The sequence below is a fragment of the Euprymna scolopes genome, chromosome 16 (assembly GCF_053919585.1).
Source record: "Euprymna scolopes isolate OS-2025 chromosome 16, ASM5391958v1, whole genome shotgun sequence".
Taxonomy (NCBI): domain Eukaryota; kingdom Metazoa; phylum Mollusca; class Cephalopoda; order Sepiida; family Sepiolidae; genus Euprymna; species Euprymna scolopes.
This window is the reverse complement of record NC_136497.1, coordinates 13462591-13484139: the sequence shown is the minus strand read 5'-3', so window position 1 is coordinate 13484139 and position 21549 is coordinate 13462591. Positions and strand designations below refer to the sequence as shown.

General features: G+C 32.2%; 1 protein-coding gene across 1 annotated transcript in view; it reads right to left on the bottom strand.

Moving 5' to 3' along the window:
- Positions 1 to 17679, bottom strand: part of LOC145295839 (gamma-tubulin complex component 5-like) — a 293760-nt gene extending 276081 nt beyond the window's left edge. The window contains exons 1-4 of the mRNA XM_080141551.1: positions 17523 to 17679; positions 12336 to 12445; positions 6406 to 6517; positions 4278 to 4374 (exon numbers count right to left, since the gene is read on the bottom strand). Of these exons, the coding sequence (XP_079997677.1) occupies positions 4278 to 4374; positions 6406 to 6517; positions 12336 to 12445; positions 17523 to 17591 (388 nt within the window). The 5' untranslated portion in view covers positions 17592 to 17679. The remainder of the gene's footprint in view (positions 1 to 4277; positions 4375 to 6405; positions 6518 to 12335; positions 12446 to 17522) is intronic.
- Between the last annotated feature and the right edge of the window lie 3870 nt (positions 17680 to 21549).

Here is a 21549-nt window from a genome sequence, read left to right as displayed (position 1 = left end):
GATAATACCAAATTATGTAAATGTAGTGTCACATGTTCAGACTGTGTGCACACACGCACGTGGAGATGGTTGGCAGGGTAAAGTAACCAGCCGATGAGTGCAGATCTGTCAAAACTGATATCGCTGAAGGCAAATAGGTCAAGTAGTTGACCTCATAGTTGCCGGAGTTAAACACCTGCAAATTAACAGGTCGATATAAGCAAGTGAGACGACAGAGAGTCAAAGAGCGATGGTGAACCACAAGTCGTGTTGCTGGAATCTCCCCACATCATGCTCCCTGTTTACCAACTGAAGCACGCAACACAGAGTAAGAAATAAATGAGGGTTTTATATTTTTCTAACAAACGATTTTTTTGTTGCAAGTGCTTTTCTTGCCGACAAACTGCTATTTGTTCAACCCGGCCACATCACAATAGAATTAAAAAATAGTTGCGCATTAATGAATAAATTTTTTATAGCTAAAGTTATATATATTAAATAATAATAATAGTAAGAATAAAGAGAAAGCATATATAAAAAATAAATGCAAATTAAGATATAATAATCATGATGGCATTCACAAATGAAAACTATACAAATGGTAATAAATATATAAAACAAAAAACAAACACTAGTATCAATTGGGAAACCTACAAATTTGCATCTTCTTGCAATTTAAATTAGAAACTGTAATTTATGTTTAGAGGAAAAATAGCCAATTATAAAAGTCATAAACCAAATTAAATTATTTAATAAAAACAAGAATTTATAGCAAAATATAAGCATACAAATATTTGTTTTGCTATTTACGAAGTGTCTTCAATAAGTTTTAAGACTTTATTTTATATAAACACTTTTATTGATAGTATACCCATAAAATCCTAGTTCCCTTTGAAGTAATCTCCTCTGGCTGCAATGCACTTGTTGTACCGTTCCAACAACTTCTGGAATGCACCATGGAAGTCCTCTTGTGTGAGTGTGTCAATGACCCCCATCACAGTTTCTTTCATCTCCTCAATTGTCTCATAACGACAGCCTCTAAGGTTTTCCTTGCGCTTAGGGAATAAACCATAGTCACAATAAGTAAGGTCTGAACTATAGGGAGAGTGAGGAACTGCTTTGATGGCGATCTTAGTCAAAGAGTCTGTCATAACAACATCTTTCTTTCTGATCTTCTCTGATCACCCGTGAGACAAACTTCACGCAAATCTTCTGCATCTTCAGTTCTTCACAAATAATTGTGTACAGTTCTCACACTGACGTTAAACTGTACACTTCTCGCAGAAGATATACAGCAATAACATACTACAAGAGTCTACAACAATTTTAAATGTACAAAAAAGTCTGGAAACTTATTGAAGGCACCTCATGAATCTCGACTAAATATATAATAATAAATAATAAAACTTGTTGCATAGTCCTAGTTTCTCCTTACAAGAATATGTTTGGCTAGTTAAGCCATGTTGAAATGTACGTTAAAGCTCCACACTAAGAATATACTTGCTTTGAACATGAACACTCATTCAGTAAGGCGACTTACGAGATTATTACTCAAATTAGACAAGTCAGGTCAGCTTCTTCAAATGAATACATCTCTTTCACAGAACATATCACAGATTGTTAAACAAAAAAAAACGCTATTACGTGCACTAGTATATAATGATAAAAATTATGCAAAATATGATGCCACGTGTATAAATATTGATCATTTTTCGATTTCCATTTTTAATTGATATCAGTCAGATATATTTCAGATGATCAACGATGCTGTGAAACTGCAGTAAAGTGTCAAGTTGTTATTTATTATTAATATAGCTCTATTAGCTAGGATATTGAGTAGCTTGTTTGTCTAAGATATACTGTCTTAATTCAGTTCTGTTCTGATTGAGGCGTCGATTTTTTTGTTATATATTATACATAGATACCTGTGGACTAATAATAGCCATGTCTTCATTCCGATCATTTTGTACAATCTTCCCAAATGTGATGCGAGTAATTGCAATATAACAAGAAGTGTAACTCTCTTAAGCCTAACAAATAGTTGTCTCCCTTTATTTGTCATCATACATAATGCTTGTCATTTAGAAAAATATCTTGAAAAGTTATTTGAGTTCCTCAGATGTAATACTACTGACAGATTTTCTAACAGATACAAGGATGAGATAACCAAAAGTACCCGTTGATTGCTAATGTAGATGCTGATTAGAATTTGAATTTACAATAGCCACGCTTTCATACTAACACATTTTCATTTGTTCTGTCGTCATGTGGAAAATGTGGCTTTACGATCATGTCCTGACTAATGTTCTCTACTCAAACTGAAATTTGTCATGCATTTTGTTATAGTGACATCTTCTATAATTTGGGTATGCAGTTTGTCACCATGAGGAGAATTAATCCACAAAATGATCCTTTGGTGTTGGTGATGTTTTAAATCAATGCATTTCTGGTGAAAACATTATTACATACTTATGTATCATATCGAAATTAGTATAAATTCCAAAAAATTATCCAGTAGAAAAATAATTACAAGCAAAAATAGAATTTATCAAATTATCAAGTTTAACGTATGTTTCAATCTGAAAGAGTTGAGTGACCAATTCAGTATTACAAAGAAGGGAGATAACCCTTGACTTGAATTAAGAGTCAATCATTTATAAACAGAATCTCAGAATGTAATTGTGGATTATTTTTTGTAAAAAATAGATCTAGCACATCTTCCACTGGATCATTTTTTTGTAATTTTTGTAATTTATACAAATTTTGACATGTCATGTAAGTACAAAATAATGTTTTCACCTGAAATGCATTGGTTTAAAAGATCAATAATCTACACAAACATCAATCCTGCTTACCTTGAGTAGCAAAAACATATCAACGTACAGCTTAGGATGTGAAGGCAACAACAATCAGAAAGAACTTGGCTGAACTCTTAAATCCACCAGTGGTCAGTATTTGATGGTGGAATCATGATGGCTAACCATGTCTTGCTACCATATACGGGTGTCATACATGATCTGCGACGATTATGATGCTGGCCAGGGAAGATGCTTATTAAAATTGACCAGGGTGAATGCTATCTGTTAAGTTTGACTTAACAATTTCTTTCTGACTCAAATGAGAATCCACGGCTCAACACAAAATTGCTTTAACTAATTGTGTATCTTCTCCAAGATAAACGAGAAATAATCTTTTCATTGAAAGCTGAAATTGGATTAAGTTTTTTTAATTTTTAAGGTGAAGGTTGATCATTTGTATTATTTGGATCACTGTTCATATCTCAAGTGTTATTCTCACAACATTTCGGACGACGTAACATTCAATTTTCTTCAAGTGTATCTTGTCAAATTCAGGATTCTGCATGGAATTTTTAACGAAACCTTTATTTAATCCACAGGATAGCAAGCTCTCATTCCGGCAGCCATGACCAGGTAGAAGTCTTAAGTAATTCACAACTGTATTTTTACTATCCACCACACTGACGATGGAACGTGGAACTTCCAGAAGATTGCTACTTAGAGCTGAATTTTACTTAATACTTTATTTATTACATCACAGATTCTTGTAGACAATTCTAGTGATAATTTTGAAAAGCTTAAACGTATTCTTACTTTTTAGATGTATAATCTTACTACTTTTCACTAGAGATCTCTAATTATTACTCCATATTGCTCGTTCTCTCGATATATGTGTGTATAATTTATTTTTCAACCGTGACGTAATTATTTGTTCCTGAGAAAGATTTCCGAGTTCAACAAGATGCACCTGAAGAAGATCAGAAGTTACATTGGTTGAAACATTTTGAAAATTTCACTCAAGATGAGAATAAAGAAATTGGATAATGGAGTAAAATGATAACAGAGGCCCATAGATAGTTAAATATAAAAAATGTAGCTGCCCAGAGATAGTTAAATAAAAAAATAGATGCCCATAAATAAAATATAGATGCCAATAAATAGAAAATATAGATGTCCATAGCTAAATAAAAATATAGATGTCCATAGATAGGTAAATAAAAAAATAGATGCCCTTAGATAGTTAAATAAAAAAATAGATTCTCATAGATAGTTAAATATAAAAAATGTAGATGCCCAGAGATAGTTAAATATAAAAATAGATGCCCATAGATAATTAAATATAAAATTTTAAATCTATTTTAGATACCCATATATAGTTAAATAAAAAAAAAATAGATGCCCATACAAAAGAGTAAACAATTATTTCATGTAAAATTTGGTCATGACTAATTGCAACAATATGCCAGATTCAGTCGAGAAAGATTAGTCGGAAAATTTTACCAGGAATTGTGACTTTCTTGGATTCAAAATCTCCTTGACTGGTCGGATTATGAGCGAGATTGATGAGCAAACTGAGGATGGCATAGTGTGTGTCCGTCTGCAAAAAAGAAACAACAGAAATACAAAAAGCTTTAAACTGAAAACATATTTTTAGAGGGAGAGAAAAATATTTTCTGTTTTAAATGCGCCTTGATTCTGTTTGCACTTTTGTGAAATACCATTTCTGTTTTTATAGAATATTCACAGGCCACCCGGCATTGTCCAGTTGTAAAATCTGTATAAATATGATATGATATTTTAATTCATGCAGATTTCGTATTTATTATTATAGAGCAAATTCTCTATTAGTTATTATATTGTACCTAATATATATATACTAATGATTTCAAAAGTGGTGGATAAAAAGGCTAAAAATTAAGTGACTTCAAGCTAAAAATGTATATGCATTCTCAGAATTTAGTCGATTTATTCCTGTCAAGGCTAACTGTTTTTTTTCTTCTTCTTCTTCTTTTTTTTTTTTTTTTTTTTTTTTTTTTTGTCAATTTTGACGCCTTAACAATTATTTTTACAGGCTAAAAAACAAACCGAAACTGTTCCCGAGGTTCAAATACCACCATTTTTTGAAATCATTAGTATATATATATTTCATACAATATAATAATAAATACAGAATTTGCTTTACAATAATAAATACAAAATCTGCATATCAAGTTTCAACTCTGTGGACGAAATATTCAGAGTTTGGTATATATTATATGGTAGAGATATATAAATAATATACTATTAATATTTGGTAGAGACCTTTTACACGCACATCACTTTTATGTATATAAACATGTCCGTATGCTAAAACGTTTTCATATTAAATTCTATGCAATTCAATTATGAGCAATGTAGAAACTATGCATAAAATAATTAAGTGTAATAGTTAAATGAAAAAATTATTAATTAATTAATGAATGTTCGTTTTTCAAAAGAAATATGCAAATGTGTTAATCTTCATGAAGTCACTCACATATTTATGACCGAGTATATTAAGAAGTTTGTTTTAATAGTTTTTAAATAGAGAAAGTAGGCTTTTAATATCATGGTCAGAGCTAGGAAAAAACTCAACTGTATAGTTAAATAGATCATTTATTTAACTTATTTATCATTCAATTTCAATTTATTATTATTTATTGCTTTATGTCTTCATTAAAACTTAGTCGTTGTGTGTTTCCATTAAAATTTAATTATCATTCAACTTCAGTTTTTAAAATTATTTATCCTTTGATTTAATTTTAAAAAGTTATTAATTGTTCAATTTTATTTAAAATAAATATTAATCATTCAATTTTATTTAAAATAAATATTAATAATTCAATTTTATTTTTAAAAAAATATTTTCTGTTCAATTTCATTAAAAAAATTATTTATTCTTCAATTTCATTTTTTAAAAATTATTTATTGTCTGATTTTAATTTGTTTGTTTATTCTTTGAATTCATGATTCAGTTTTTGCTGTATTTGATTGTTTCCTGCTTGAAAGACACATAATTTTACAGACAATTCTTGTTTTTCTTTTAAATTTATCTATATCTATATATCTATAAAAGTGAATGTGTCTGTGTGTGCATTTTCCAACGCAATAACTCTGTCAATTTTCAGTCTACAGACTCGAAATTTCATATACAGGTTACTGAGATTTGGGAAAATCTTTGTAATCTATTTTCGGCCAGAAATTTGGCTGTTAAAGGGTAAAAGTTCAACTCTACCAAACTCCTCCGCCAATTTTGGGTATAAACAATTGAAATTTTAGATATAGGTTCCTTGGACATGGATCTAATTTAATAACTTGATTTGAGCCCAAAACAATAAATGTTAAGGGGTCATAATAGGGGTCAAAGTTTTAAAAAATTTGACCTCTGTATTTGACCAAATTACTCAGACAATTTCTGGTCTAAACATTTGAAATTTTGCATAATGGGTATTCAGAGATAGGGCAAAGTTTTCTATTGCCTTTTTATAAGGAAACAGACAAGCCGGTGTAGTACAAGTTAGTTCTATATCATTTTGCTATGAAGAAACAATACTAATGGATAAGTTGGTGTAGCAGGAAAAAATAAATGTTGTCCATCAGATGTACTTACATGGCCAAAGTTCTTATGTTCAAATAAAGGCATTCCAAGCACTTTTTCGGTTAGTTCTTTTAGATCTTTGGATTTCTTCACTTGTGAGTGAATCGTCAACTTTTCACAAAGTCTGAAAAATAGCAGGTTTGAAACAACGAATAAATCAAAGTCCATAACTCATTAAAAGTTGATAACATCTTTTATGTTGGACAGGAGTAAAATTTCACACCTAATGCGATTAAAGAAGTAATATTTTTCTTATTTTGGGCCATTTTTTAAAAACAATTATAAGATGGAAAGATGATAAAATTAGCATTTGAATATTAAGTACATGTGCCTTAAATATTTGTATACTCCAAGTTTAAAATGAAAAATACTCAAAACCGATGAACCAGAAAGGGAACTTTTATTTTCTCATTTTTATATTTCATATTTTACATTCTGATAAAATATGCAAAGTCAGATTTGATTGAACATTCTTGAGATTTCACAGATTAAACCCATAACTAATTCTAGTATCATGTGATTTGTGATAATATAACTAGAATATTGTCAGGACGATTTTCCTTGTTGGTACTGAGGTTCTTGATAAATTTTTGATGTCAGGGACATTTATGTGTGTGTGTGTGTGTATTATTGCAATCATGACAGGAGGACCCGTTTTGATGTTCATGATTAAAAGTGGGAAATGAAAATAAAAATATTAATGGGAGAAGGTCAGTTGACTGGTTTCGCCCTCACTTTTGTGAGCTGGATCGAGGAATTTCCTTTTTTTTTATTAATAAATTTCAGTGAAATGGGAGACGATATGTTTAAAATAAAATAGTAACGATATGTTAAAAATGGGAGATGACATGTTTAAAAAATAGCAATTTAGTGTATTAGAAAAAAAAAACAGGATACACTATATGCCTAAAATACCAATATGTATATCACTTAGAGACTGATCACATTCAAACCTACGAGACATTCTCTTTGCTTGCAGAGAGAAGGCTTCTTCAAGCGAACATGAATAGTCTCCAAGATCTTCAAGTGATAGGTCGAACGAGCGTGACTCAAAATAGTGGATGAGTCAGTGCTGAAGTTTGTGGCACATGCCGAGTTTTAAGCAAATGTTTAGCTATGCAAGACCTGGATGTGTTAATATGAATGTTTGTTGGTAGGTAAGTTCCATTCCTAATTTTGCTAGGTATGTGCTATCAAAACGATGTCCGACCCACCTAGTCAGCATATATATATTTCTGTAGAAATACTATGCTTATACTATATATTTCTGTGGAAATATGTTTCTTTCAATTATATTTCACCTTTTATTGATGCCAATCCTTTAATTTATGAAGCTCAATTCAAACATGGCGTAATAAAATAAAAAATAAAAGGTAATTGCAACTTCTCTCTGAGGGTTTGGACTTTGTAATCATGTCCATATGCATTCTATTTTCTTTTATTGAATTGATAGGTGCTATTTCTTCTGAGGAGTTAAGGGCAGAATAGATTCATTGATTGATACAATAATTAAATAAATAATTTTGCGCTACAAAATAGGCAAGAATTGTGCATGTCAACATACTGAAAAGAATAAATTGTAAGATGGTCAACATCTTGAAATTTGGAATATAGACTTTTGTCATTGTGTGTTTGTATGTGTGTGTATTGATTAAATACGGCAGTTTTCTTTTTTTATTTTTCTGTTTTTCTCAATGCGCCAAACATTTCTTTTAGTTGGTAAATTTTGTATTACGTAGTCGAGTGATTTTTTTTGTCAGCCATTTTTCTCTAGCACTTTTGATCAATGATTGTCATCAGGAATAATTTTGTTAAAGAGGTTTTTTTCTGTTGTGTGCAATTATTTTGGTACTTAATTTTAGTGTTCATGGTTAATATATTTCTTATTTCGGTTGACTTTAATTTTTTATGAGAAGTAATATGATATTAAACATGATTGTTTTCTGATATGTGAGGCATCTGGAGAGAGTTGTCGTTGTATGATCAATATATGTATTATATGAATTTATAGATTGGTTAGGAAGACATTCTTCGAAAGGACAAGAGCATTTGTATATTACAATTGTTTGGCTCAGTGTCGGATTAATAGTGTTATTGTTTTTTATTATTATGTTGGAAGTTTTTAATTTCATGTAATATATTATCAGTTAATATTTATGTTTTGTTCAATGGTTTTAGTGTCTCATTTTATTAGGTTTGTCATTACTTTTTTGTGGAGTTCATAGTTAATATAAAATTAGGTTTTGTAATATAGCTGGAAGTTACCATTTTTGTTAGTGTTGGTTGGTTGTTTTTGTTTTACGACATATCAACCCTTTTCGGGTTATTTAATGCCGAATCCAAAGATTTTGAGGAAAAATTTTTTTAATAGAATATATTTGTTGTTTTCACGTCGGTTTCTATTTAACCCATAGTTGGGACCCTAACAGGTACTACCATTCCGGATCAGAGTGAACCTGGGAGCAATGGTAATTAAAGGGTGGTTCCACACTCCCCAAAGCCCACAAGCTGGGGCCTCACCACTGGATATAGTTTAAGGTCATATCCAGGACCCCCATTGAGGGACTTTTACCCTCTGCAAGGGGGCAGTCGGCGTATTCTAATGCCCCACCGACAGGGCCTGAAATAGGAAACATTCGGAGAAAATTTTTCGATAATAAAGACGAATGTTTGAAAATAAAACAATTAGTTTCAGTCGTGATAGAATTTGGTATCATGGATTTGGAATTTTAGAAAACAATAACAAATAAAATTTAGATCAAAACAGCAATTGTGTTAGTAGGCTAAGTGATGACATTATTTTGATTTATATTTATATTATGTAAAGTAAGTTGGAGAATTGAGTTAGAAAAGTAGACTTTCAGACACAGAGTTGGACGGTCTCTGGAACGATCCGGAGAAGCTATCAAGCACAAGCTATATAGAAATGTAGATTACGATAAGCATGCAAACTCTGAAGAGAATAAAAAAACTATAATTCGTGTTTCTGTGTTTTCTTTCGGAGAAAGAAATTCATTTGCATTATTGTCCGCGTATAGATTGACTGTTAATACCACACACACACACACTTGCAATGAACACTCACACACACATCAATAAACACGCTTATACACACAGTTACATATAGACATTGTTATATATATCAGTATACATCATTGTGTAGGATTATATATATGTGTGAACAATACATGTTGTAAATCATAATTTGTAAATATTTTAACTTCTTTCATATATATATATATATAATTTATAAAAAGTTTAATGAAATGCCAAAACCAGCAAATCTTTAGCTGCGCTATTTTATGATCTGCTAACTAGCTTATTTCCTCTGATGAAAAGAACTTTACATTTTTGAAACTCCATGGAATAAGGATATTTCACCACCCTTCTTAATTACAGGAATTCTGTTGAAAAATAAATTTTGTGTGTAAATCCACGGTTTATGCTTATGAGATATATATATATATATATATATATATATATATATATATATATAAGAATACTATGGAATTATAACTAAGGCAGTCAACTAGCAATTATGTAATGTTCATAACTTCCGCTCATGTGGACACTCTAGATTGTCAAATGTATATGCCTGGATTCAGTGTTTAATAGTTCTTAATTCCATTCATTGCAATGGCAATTGTTTGGTGACCTTGAGGTAGAGGCTTAGCAAACGAAGCAAAAGGTGACTGGCAGGAATTGCCCCCCTTCCCTACATTGATGATTGCGTAAAAATGAAACACTATTGTCTGTAGGTATAAAGAAAAAAAATATATATATATATATATATATTTCTATAGAAATATATTTTCTTATAATATATACCAATCCTTATTTAAGAAGCTCAATGTAATTACAGAGCAATATAGAGAATAAATGACAAAAAACTATATTCCAAATTTCATGATGCTGACCATCTTATAATTTATTCCTTTAATTCAATTGACTTTTACAATTCTTACCTGTATCTGTTTTGTAGTGCAAAATCAATCACTTAATTATTATATCAATCAGTGAATCGATTATGCCCTAAACTCATCAGAAGAAGTAGCAACAATCAATCTGTCAAAAGGAAATGAAGTGTGATTTGACATTATTAAAATCTGAAAATTGGAAGAGAAGCTGCATATATGTTTAATATGTTTTCATTATGCCATTTTGAATTACATGCACACAAACACATCAGTACCTAAAAAATGATCTAAAAACGACATGGTCTCTGAAAGAAATAAACATTATACCGGTTGTGATAGGAGCAACTGGCTTAATAAAAAAGAATCTTCTAAAATACTTAGAAGCAATCCCTGGAAGACCAAGCTGTAACGAAATACAGATAGCAGCCATAAAGGGAACAACATCTATTCTTAAAAGAGCCCTCGGATATAAATTTAAATCATAACAGAATCAAGTGTTAGCTCCAGGAGGGATTAACCCCTTTATTTCTTAAAATAAAAAACAAAGTGCACGTTCTCCATCCAAACTGATGGAAAAATTAATTATGTTCTATAAATGTTGGCACTCACTATATATCTCGACTAAAATATTAATATAGCATCATAGAATTACGTCATCAATTTAATTTTAAATTTAAAAAGAAAATCAGTCGGTTTTGCGCTCCCTAATTCCCTCCAACTAGCTGACGTCATTTTCAGATAGCCTTTTCACTTTTTGACATTTTGTAGAACTCATGCTTCGTTTGTTTTGTCTGCGCAAAGCCAGAATCTCTCGCTTTTGGGGGCTAATTAAGCTATTTCTTTGTACAAACAAAAACCTTACTTTACTAATTATGCTTGAAATAGACCCGGAAAATTAATATTTATCTTTCAAACGATTTTTATTATGAATTTATTTAACTTCAGAACTGAGCTAAATTTGTCAGCTTCCGAATGTTGCCATAAAAACATTTTTCATTATAACTTTTTGTTTTCACATGTACAAATATTATTTCCCTTTTAGAAATTAACTTTAGGTTTTAATCTTTCAAATACAATCAAAAAGTAATTGGAAACCTACACAACATTATGATAAACCGGCTTTCAAAACTATGTACCTTATGAGTTTTCCACCATTAATGCCTAATAAATATGGTTAAACTTAACAGTATTTTCAATATTTTGCTTACAAAAACACTGACACAAAATGTCTATTATAGCAATTATGATTAGTCATACATATTTAAAAAAAAAATTAAATTCAAGAACCATTTTTAAAATTTTTATTTTGAAGGACTTGTTCATGATATATAAAATTAAAAAAAAATACAATTTAGAAAGCGCAAGTAACTTATGTCGAGCCAAGGGAGGCAATTCCATTGTCAAGAGTTATCTCTCTTAATCATACTTATCTAATTATTGTAAAAGCAAGGGAGATAACTAACGACAGAAGAAAGACTTGTTTACCTTCAATAGCTTGTTTTCACATACCTAAAAGTTCATGTTCTTTTGCTCTTTTGAGATTATAAGGACTTTTTAAAGGACTCATTTCTAGATTTAACGATGCTTCAAAGTTTTCGAAGATATGTATGAACCCTGTCAGGGTTAGTAAACATCAACTTCCCTTATAATAAGTGTTAAATTATATCTATGCACCTATAGATTCAAAAACTATTGAACAGAAGATCTGCAGGAAATTAGAAACATAGAAGACTTCATAAGGAGTTTAATGAGGAGCCATGCTTGATTTATTTTGGAGGGGAGCAGAAGTTGCACTTTGAAAATAAATGTACCCATAAAAGTTACTTCTTAATCTTTACAGATGTATACGGTGTAAAACTTTTCCCCAGGCAATGTAATGTAATCTGACTAGTTATGTGTAGATCTTCAGAAGGTCAAGGTCATTTTCATAAATTATTTATAAGTACTTGTTTGCAAATGAAGAGCTTTTATCTAAACATGATCGTTGTTGATCTTTCAAAATGAAACAAATGAAAACATTCTTACTTTTCAATACTTTGGTTGACTTGGTGTGAATCGACAGACAAGAAGCGATGGAACTTGAAGTTGGAGACAGCAAAGTTGTAGCAACTTTTGAAATCCTGACATTCTTCATCCTAAAATAGAAGAGAAAATAATTTAATGTAAGCATTCCAAAAAATAAGTTATCATGGGATTTTGAAAATCTCAGCATTCCCTACTGACAATACTAGCAATTCAGCCTGGCTTTGCTCAGGTCCTATGTACCGTTCATAACTTGCCCTACGTGTGAATACACTTTATGTAAAATTTCAAATGCTTAGACCAAAATTTGTCTGAGTAATTTTGTAGAGACCGCAAAGATAATTTTAAAAAATTTTGATCCCAATTTTGACCCCTTAACATTTATTATTTTGGTCTCAAATCAAAATACAAAGTTTTACCCATGTCCAAGTTACCTACATCTAAAATTTCAAGTCTTTAGACCCAAAATTGGGGCGGAATCTGGTAGAACCTACAAAGGTCAACTCTTTCAACTTTGACCTTTTGGCAGCCAAATTTTCGCCCCAGAACTGGTTAAAATGCTTGCCGCATGCCTAAATACTCGTTATGTATAAATTTCAAATGTTTAGATCCAAAATTGGCTGAGTAGTTTGCTAGAGACCGCAAAGGTCAAATCTTTTGAACTTTGACCCCTTGGCAGCTCAAATTTTTGACCCAAACCGATTACCAAACTTGCCCTATCTCTGAATACCCTTTATGTAAAATTTCAAATGTTTAGACCAGAAATTGGCTGAGGTAAATTTTTTTTTAACTTTGACTCCAATTTTGACCTCTTAACATTTATTGTTTTGGGCTAAAATCAAATTAAAAAATTTGATTCATGTCCAAGTAATCTACATTTAAAATTTCAAGTGTTTAGACCCAAAATTGGCAGAGGAGTTTGGTAGAGTTTTCAACGGTCAAATCGTTGAACTTTGAGCCGATATGATGTGAAACCTAAAATCGGCAATGAGGACAGTGCATAACTGAAGATTTACCTTGCGGCATTTACAAGAATGTATTTCATGATTGATTTTTTTTCCATCTGTTATCACTAGTCAGAATTTGCTTGGTGAAAATCACAATGAACAATCCAGCACAATCTTTCCTGATCCAGTCATATCCAATTTTGTTCCAGTGAATGGCATGATCTTGTTCGTTCGAGTGTTGATGTCCATCAAGAGTCACTAAGTAATTCTCTGTGTCCATCAGTTGTGTCCTTCAGACAAGGTAGCTGGTCCATCTCTAACTTGTCAGCCTTACTACCCTAGTCCTTTTTTGCTCACTGATGACCATATCAAGTCATTAATCTTTAAGGAAACCATAAAAAAAACTGTTTATCTTATACAAATTTCTTATTGTGTGGACAATTAGTATTACAAGTTTCCAACACTACATATTATTTTGATCTTAGTAATATTCAACTCAAACCTTTACTTTCCATAATATTCCTCCAAATCCTTAACCAGTAGACCTTCAACTGTTTCACAAGCTGACACTAAATCATCAGTATAAAGCATCTTTTCCAAACAACTCATATGAAACTCCCTGGACAATGTTTCTAAAACACAAATAAAAACTAATGGACTCAGTACAAAAATATCCAATTTAGTTTTCTGCTTTAAATAAAATTGGCAAGTATGAGGGGCTTTAAAAAAAATTTTTTTTTAGTAATCTGAAATTAATGACCATGTACAAATAAAAACAAAATAATGGAAAATACTTGTGTTTGGCTAAATAAAAGTAACACTAACAAATATACACATTAAAAACATTGAAACACTTGAATCTTTAAAAAACACTAAAAACATGTAGAAGCTATGTTTTACTTTGCTTATAGGTACAATTTTAATCTGAATTCTTTAGAGTTGTTTTTAATGATACATTATTTCATTACATGGAGAAAATAAAAGCACATTTTAGAAAAATACATTTGTTTATTATGGGTTCGTTAAATAAAGTTACAAGCCTTCCTTATGAAAATGTAAATGCAGGGTGATGTCCATCAAATGGAAAGATATATGCAAGTCCGGATCAGAGTTTATCATTGTCAGAATTAGTTTCCACTGGATTATATGACATTGGTGGTTGAACAATGGAGGATACGATTTGTTTGCTTGGAGGAAAAACTACTACGCCATAGTTGTCATCTGGAATTGCAAAAATGGACAAATATCGCGCCAGGTACTTGTGTTTATTGTGGTTTCATACTAGGGTCACTTAGTCCATTCTCTCAGATCATGCCAAAATCTTTCTATATCGGTTGTTTGTGAATTTCAGCAGTCACAAATTTTTTTCAATTATTAATTACGAAATGCTTGTAGTGTAAACGGACTAACAATAACTATTATTGATCCTAGTTTAATATATTTTGCTATGTTTCTTTTATCACCAGTGGACTCCTTATCATTGTCATTATTTACAAGAAAAAAGGTACTTATGCACTATTTGACCACCGTACGGAAATAATAACATTTAAAAAGCCATTCTTAATATGGGGAAGGAAGGGTGCTTTGTAACTATTTTGTACTGTCACCTAACAATTTAATAAAAAAAGATATTGGAAAACTTGAATTTAACTTGAAAATACTATTAAAAAATAGTGCAGGTGTTAAAATGTTTTTGCTAGATGTGGAGGGTATAACTCCCAGGATTTGGGTGATCTTATCTATAACTACGCGTTAGGACAATCAACCAATGAGAAACCTCCAACCTTATCATAAAAATATTGAATTTTGGATTCTAGTCAGTTTGCTATCAATCTCCATCTTGACACGACTGAACCACTGCTGTTTTGGACAACATTGATTCTTTGCCAACTGGATTTACTATCACCATCTTTGCTCTACAGAATGGCTCAACACTTAACAGGTTATGTGCCGGCCATTGACTTTGCGTTGATGGATCGGAATCTAAATTCGAATTGTGGCAGGTGAAATTTCTGGGGTATTTAAGGATACAAAAACTACACAAAGCTATTTGATCTCCACCAGAGAATCCTAATGAACCCGAATTTACAACTGTTTTTGCAAAACTGATTCAATACTTAGATGACAAAAGTCTCTCTGATTATAAGAAATCCCTTGGATGATGGACGTAAAGCATTGAACATATTAAGAGAACATTATTTATCAAAAGAGAAACCCAAAATTATTTCTATATACAGAACTAACGTCTCTAAAACGTAACGAAGAAAAGACTATTACTGACTATGTTATAAGGACAGAAACAACAGCAAATGCATTAAAACTCTCGGATGAAATAATAAACGATAGCCTATTAATCTCAATGACACTCAAGAGACTTACAACCGATTTTAACTCATTTACAACTGTTGTAATGCAAAAAGACGAACCCATAACTTCCAGTGAATTTAAAGTGGCATTGCGTAGTTACGAAGAGACAATTGGATGCTTGTGGACAATAATAACTCTAGTAATATCATGAAGTTCAAAAATACTTCTCGAAAACCTACACAACTAAATTACACATCTCACCGCAATGTTTTCCCAAAAAATAATTGGTACTCTTGCATAATTTGACCCAAATTTTCGTGATTTCCCGTCAAGCCGGAATCGGGCGAGACTGACAATCATCGGTGACAGCCGAACGTTGTTCAAATGTTGAAACGCTAATTCGACTTTAAAAAGTTTTTTTTTTTTTTTTTAATGTTTTTAGTAATTTTTTAATTTATGATTAGTTATTTTTAATGATTTATTTATTTTGAAAAAATTTTTTCGTACTTCATTTTCTGGGAGTTTGATTAGCCAATGAAAAAAAACGATATGTAAAGCAGACGACATTTGAATTGGAAGCAATCGACTGAACCCCCCAAAAGCTGACACACAACTATATTTTCAGGCTCGCCAAACAGAAAAATAACAGGCAAGGAAATAAATCTGTGCATGCTAGAAAAACAAATGGAAACGCTGATGCAGACAATCTCATATTGTCAGGAAAAGAAATTCTTTCCCAAAGAATGAGGTGCACCATTGCACCAATGCACCATTCACCAATTGTAAACTTTCTGAGAGAAATTTGTCAGGAGTATTTCCTGAGGAATTCACGGCAGATAGGAGGCTCAGGGCAGTGTAGAAATTGATGAATCTCTATTCAACCGAAGAAAACATAACGTAGGGAGAATCCTTGAACCGCTCTGGGTCAATACGGTTAAAGAAAAACAAAATAATTGTACTTACACCTAACATTTATACGGGTAAACAACCTTTTCTTGAAGATAACAATATTTAAATAACTTGCTGTTGATAAATATTTTGCAAAAATAAAAATAAATTAAATAAACATATTTGCTTTTTTCAAGGTAGGTTTTTTTGTTATTTTTTGATAATTTGCATTTGTATTTATTTTTTTCGGTATGTTTTGCTTTTTTCCTTTCTGCGTCTGTTACGCCGCTCGGCGCTCGGCTGTCACCGATGATTGCCGGTCTCGCCCGATCCGGGCTTGATGGGAAATCACGAGAATTCGGGTCAAATTATGCAAGAGTACCAAACAATTTTCCAAAGAAAAATAAAATTATCTGCTATAATTGTGGGCGACCCAATTACAAAAGTTTCCAATGTCGATATAAAAACTCAAAAGTGAACTCCATCAAAAACATACGTTTCTATTCACATGTAACTTTAACAATACGATAAACAATATAAAAATATTTTTGTAGACTGTGGCGCTACAGCACACGTTATCACCGTGTATTTCTCAAGTTTCGATGGGTAAAATAAATTAACATTTTAATCGAAATGACTCCTCATGTAATAATGTTTAATATAAGAAACATTTTTAATGTCTAACACACACGTATTTTCTCAAATCACCCACAAACCCTATTTAGTGACATTACCGGATTCTGGACGACCACCAAAATACAAATTAATTACAAAACGAAAGAAAAACACAACAATAAGTTTTTTTGTTTTTTACTTAATCTAACTAAATTGTATGCGAACGAATAGGATTAAATCTCCAGCGAGAAATTATCTGAAATCAGTTTTGTTTACAATTTTTTTACATAAGAAAAACAGAGGCCAGTCTTTTTTTTTTTCTATGAACGATTGTTTATTCATTTAATAACAAACTGTACGATATTAACAATCTTTGTTCTGGAACGTTGAAGAACTGCTTTTACTCGCGAAAAAAATCGAATGCAATTCATACCTGAATGCCAGTAACTTTTTTAATCAATTGTTTAGTTTCACGTTCGTAGTTTGTTTTGTACCGCGCCATTTTTGTTGTTATCTCGTCGTTTCGCGTTTAATTCACGCGAGACGTTTAGGTAAACGCGCTACAGTATAGCCGATGTCGAAATCCTCGCAGTCGCAGTGTTCAATATTGTAGCTGCTCATGTTTATGGCGCTTCCAGCTGACTCGAGAAAGCAACCTTCTGGCCATTGTCGTTGTTCGCTGGGTGTTAATCAAGCTTAGGAGCTTCCTTTGCGATTAGAACTAACATAACGCATGATAATCGCGGAGTCAACTTTAAAAAGAAGTAGAAAAAGTTTTTTAGCCGCTTCTACAAAAAACCGAATTAAACTGAATTTTGAACCTAAAATTTAGATTTGATAAAAAACAAAAACAACAACAACAAAAAATAATTAGTTCAAATTCTGTAGACATACACTTTTTTTTAGCGCACGCATGGAAGCGGTGGCGGTGGCCTCCTCTGTATTTTTTTTTATTTTCGTCATTTTTTTTTTTTCAGCAGATTATTATCGAATGGACACTATTAATTTTTTTTTTTTTTTTTTTTAAGTCAATCGGGGGTACGGGTGCTTAGTTTTTAATAAATCTATCACCAGTTTAGAACCACGCGATGGTTTTAGTTCAAATTTCGCGAATTTAGCCATTTTAAAAGCAGTTTGGCCTTCAAAAATTCTTTAAAAATTTTTTAGAACTAGCATTGATGCCCGGCGTTGCCCGGGCGTTTAAAGGTGTGTGTTGAGCAAAAAAAATAAATAAATAAAATAAAAAAAGTGGTAGTAGGAAGGCAGGCAGGCTCGAACCCGTACCGCGAAGAAGGAAAAGAACGTGAAAAAAAAAAACATGAAGTCTTTGCTGTTAGGACCACCGCCAAACTGGAAGTGACGTAGTTTTAAATTAAGGCTAGACAATAGAAAAGAGGGGATGACTTTGGAAAATATCGGTAAAAAAGCGACCCCTCCCTGTAGAAAAGAGCCCGGTTGAGGGTGAAGAAATTAATGTTTTTAGCCAATTTTTCAGTATTTGTCGTCTGAAGGGTCGAGCTTCAAAACGATACTGATCTTGTAAAAATCCGTCGCTTCTGTCGAAAGTTTTAGGCAGACATGCAAACATACATACATACATTTATATATTGGTAGCTCAAATGTTCGACCCAAACCGATTAAAAAGCTTGCCCTATGTCTGAATACACTTTATGTAAAATTTCAAATGTTTAGACCAGAAATTGTCCAAGTAATTTGGTAGAGACCGCAGAGGTCAAAATTCTTAAAAATTTGAGCCCTATTATGACTCCTTAACATTTATTGTTTTGGGCTCAAATCAAGTTATTAAGTAAGATGCATGTCCAAGGAACCTATATCTAAGATTTCAAGTGTTTGGACCTAAAATTGTCGGAGGAGTTTGGTAGAGTTCTCAAAGGTCAAATCGTTGAACTTTGACCTCTTAACAGACAAATTTCTGGCCGAAAGCGGATTGCAAAGATTTTCCCAAATCTCAGTAACCTGTATATCAAATTTCGAGCCTGTAGACTAAAAATTAACAGAGATATTACATAGGGAAATGTACACACACAGACACACAGATACACAGACAGACAGACACTTTCACATTTATAGATATATAGATAGACTAGCATTTGCCCAGGTGTTTGGAGGTGTATGTTGAATAAAAAAAAAATAAAAAAAAGCGGTCAATTTTTTTAACTTTGACCCCCTACTATGACCCCTAAACATTTATTGTGTTGGGCTCAAATCAAGTTATTAAGTTAGATCCATGTCCAAGGAACCTATATCTAAAATTTCAAGTGTTTAGACCGAAAATTGTCGGAGGAGTTTGATAGAGTTCTCAAAGGTCAAATCGTTGAACTTTGACCCCTTAACAGCCAAATATCTGGCCGAAAACTGATCACAAAATTTTCCCAAATCTCAGTACCCTGTATATCAAATTTCGAGTCTGTAGACTTAAAATTGACAGAGTTATTGCGGAGGGAAATGTACACATACAGACAGACACATTCACTTTTATAGATATACTAGCATGGTTGCCCAGCGTTGCCCGGGTGTTTGGAGGTGTATGCTGAGCAAAAAAAAACAAAAAAAAAACGGTCATTTTTTTTTAACTTTGACCCATATTATGACCCCATAACATTTATTGTTTTGGGCTCAAATCAAGTTATTAAGTTAGATCCATGTCCAAGAAACCTATATCTAAAATTTCAAGTGTTTAGACCGAAAAATGTCGGAGGAGTTTGGTAGAGTTCTCAAAGGTAAAATCGTTGAACTTTGACCCCTTTACAGCCAAATTTCCGGACGAAAACCAATCACAAAGATTTTCCCAAATCTCAGTATCCTGTATATCAAATTTTGAGTTAGTAGACTTAAAATTGACAAAGTTATTGGGTAGGGAAATGTACACAGACAGACTGACACACAGACACTTTCACTTTTATAGATATATACGTAGATAGATTATCAGAACTACCCGGCATTGCCTGGTACGTGAAAGGCAATAGAATAGTTAAAAAAGTGTTTAACATTTTTTATGCCCTCCCCTGTAGAATTATCTTAGTACTTATTGTAATCTAACCAAAAGAAAAAACAGACAAGAAAAGTATTTCCACACTATTCACATGATTTCTTAAATTCAGCGTGTTCCCTTTATTGCCAAATACTCGACCATTCTCCTTTCAAATTCGTTCTCTTTAATACAGTTAATTCATTCATATGCAAAATAATACATTCATATTTTTAAATCACATGCCTCCATAATCTTTAAAGATCATTTTACATCATATAATCTTGTGCCGAGACCGGCATTTACTTCTCTAATGCTTCATACATGGCCAAACTAAACTAGCCTATGACACCTGGCTAGACCAAACCAGCTCTTGGCACGCGACTAAACATAACTAGCTCCCAATACACAACTAAACACAGCTAGCCTTCGATACATGGCTACACTAAATGAACACTTATTACATGGCCAGACACAGCTTGCCCTCGATATCTTAACTTTCAAACACTCACAAAAAATAATAAAATAAAAAAATGCCTGACTTTAGTTGTTATTTAAACTTTTCCATAACATGACACCATTTCTCAAAAAGTTTGTTCTGAAAATAACATAAAAGATGAGACCAATCGTTTGAATAATATAAATAACATTACTTTTTAAATTGATCATCGACATTCGGCAATTTACTAATCTGTAATTGAAAAATATTTACAATACAATGGGTTTCAGCATTTATCCCCCAAAACTAATTTTTACCTAAAATTATGTTTTAATAAAGCTCAAAATTGAACCCTAATCGATCATGTCTCTGATAGTAGTGATACGGCACTCTCCTTAGATACTAACGCGCAAGTACATGTGTTTGGTGCATTTCATGTCAACCATAAAAATTGGCTTGGTTTCTCAAGTTACACAGATGTAGTTGGATGCTGTACTTATAGTTTCGCGATAGTTCATTCCCTTACACAAACATGTTTCTGATCTGCCTCTTAGATTGTGAACACCAACAAGCTTCACTTCTAGACCTATTCCTTGCTACTTTACTCAAGGATTGTCTGACAAAATGCCCATCGTCCACTTGGAAAAGCAGACCACCTAGTGTTATTTATAGACATCATACTTTAATCCTAATCCCAAGGTGAGGAGCCATTTCTAAAATGACAAGGTACTACAAAAGAATTGAATGGAAAGCCATCAGAGAACGTATCAGAGATGCCCCATGGACAAATAACTTTTTCTCTTCCTGCTGAACAGTGTGTCAATGAGACAACCAAATAGTGCAAATACATCTTTCAAACTCCTTGTCCTAACGTTCACAGGAAACATGAGTTGGAACAATTACATTGAAAGCATTGCCAGGGCTGCTGCGAAGAAGGTAGACTCTCTCTACCATGCTAGAAAACTGCTAACACCCGAAAGTATCCTGTACCTCTACAAGGCCACCATTCGCCTATGTATTGAGTATTGCTGT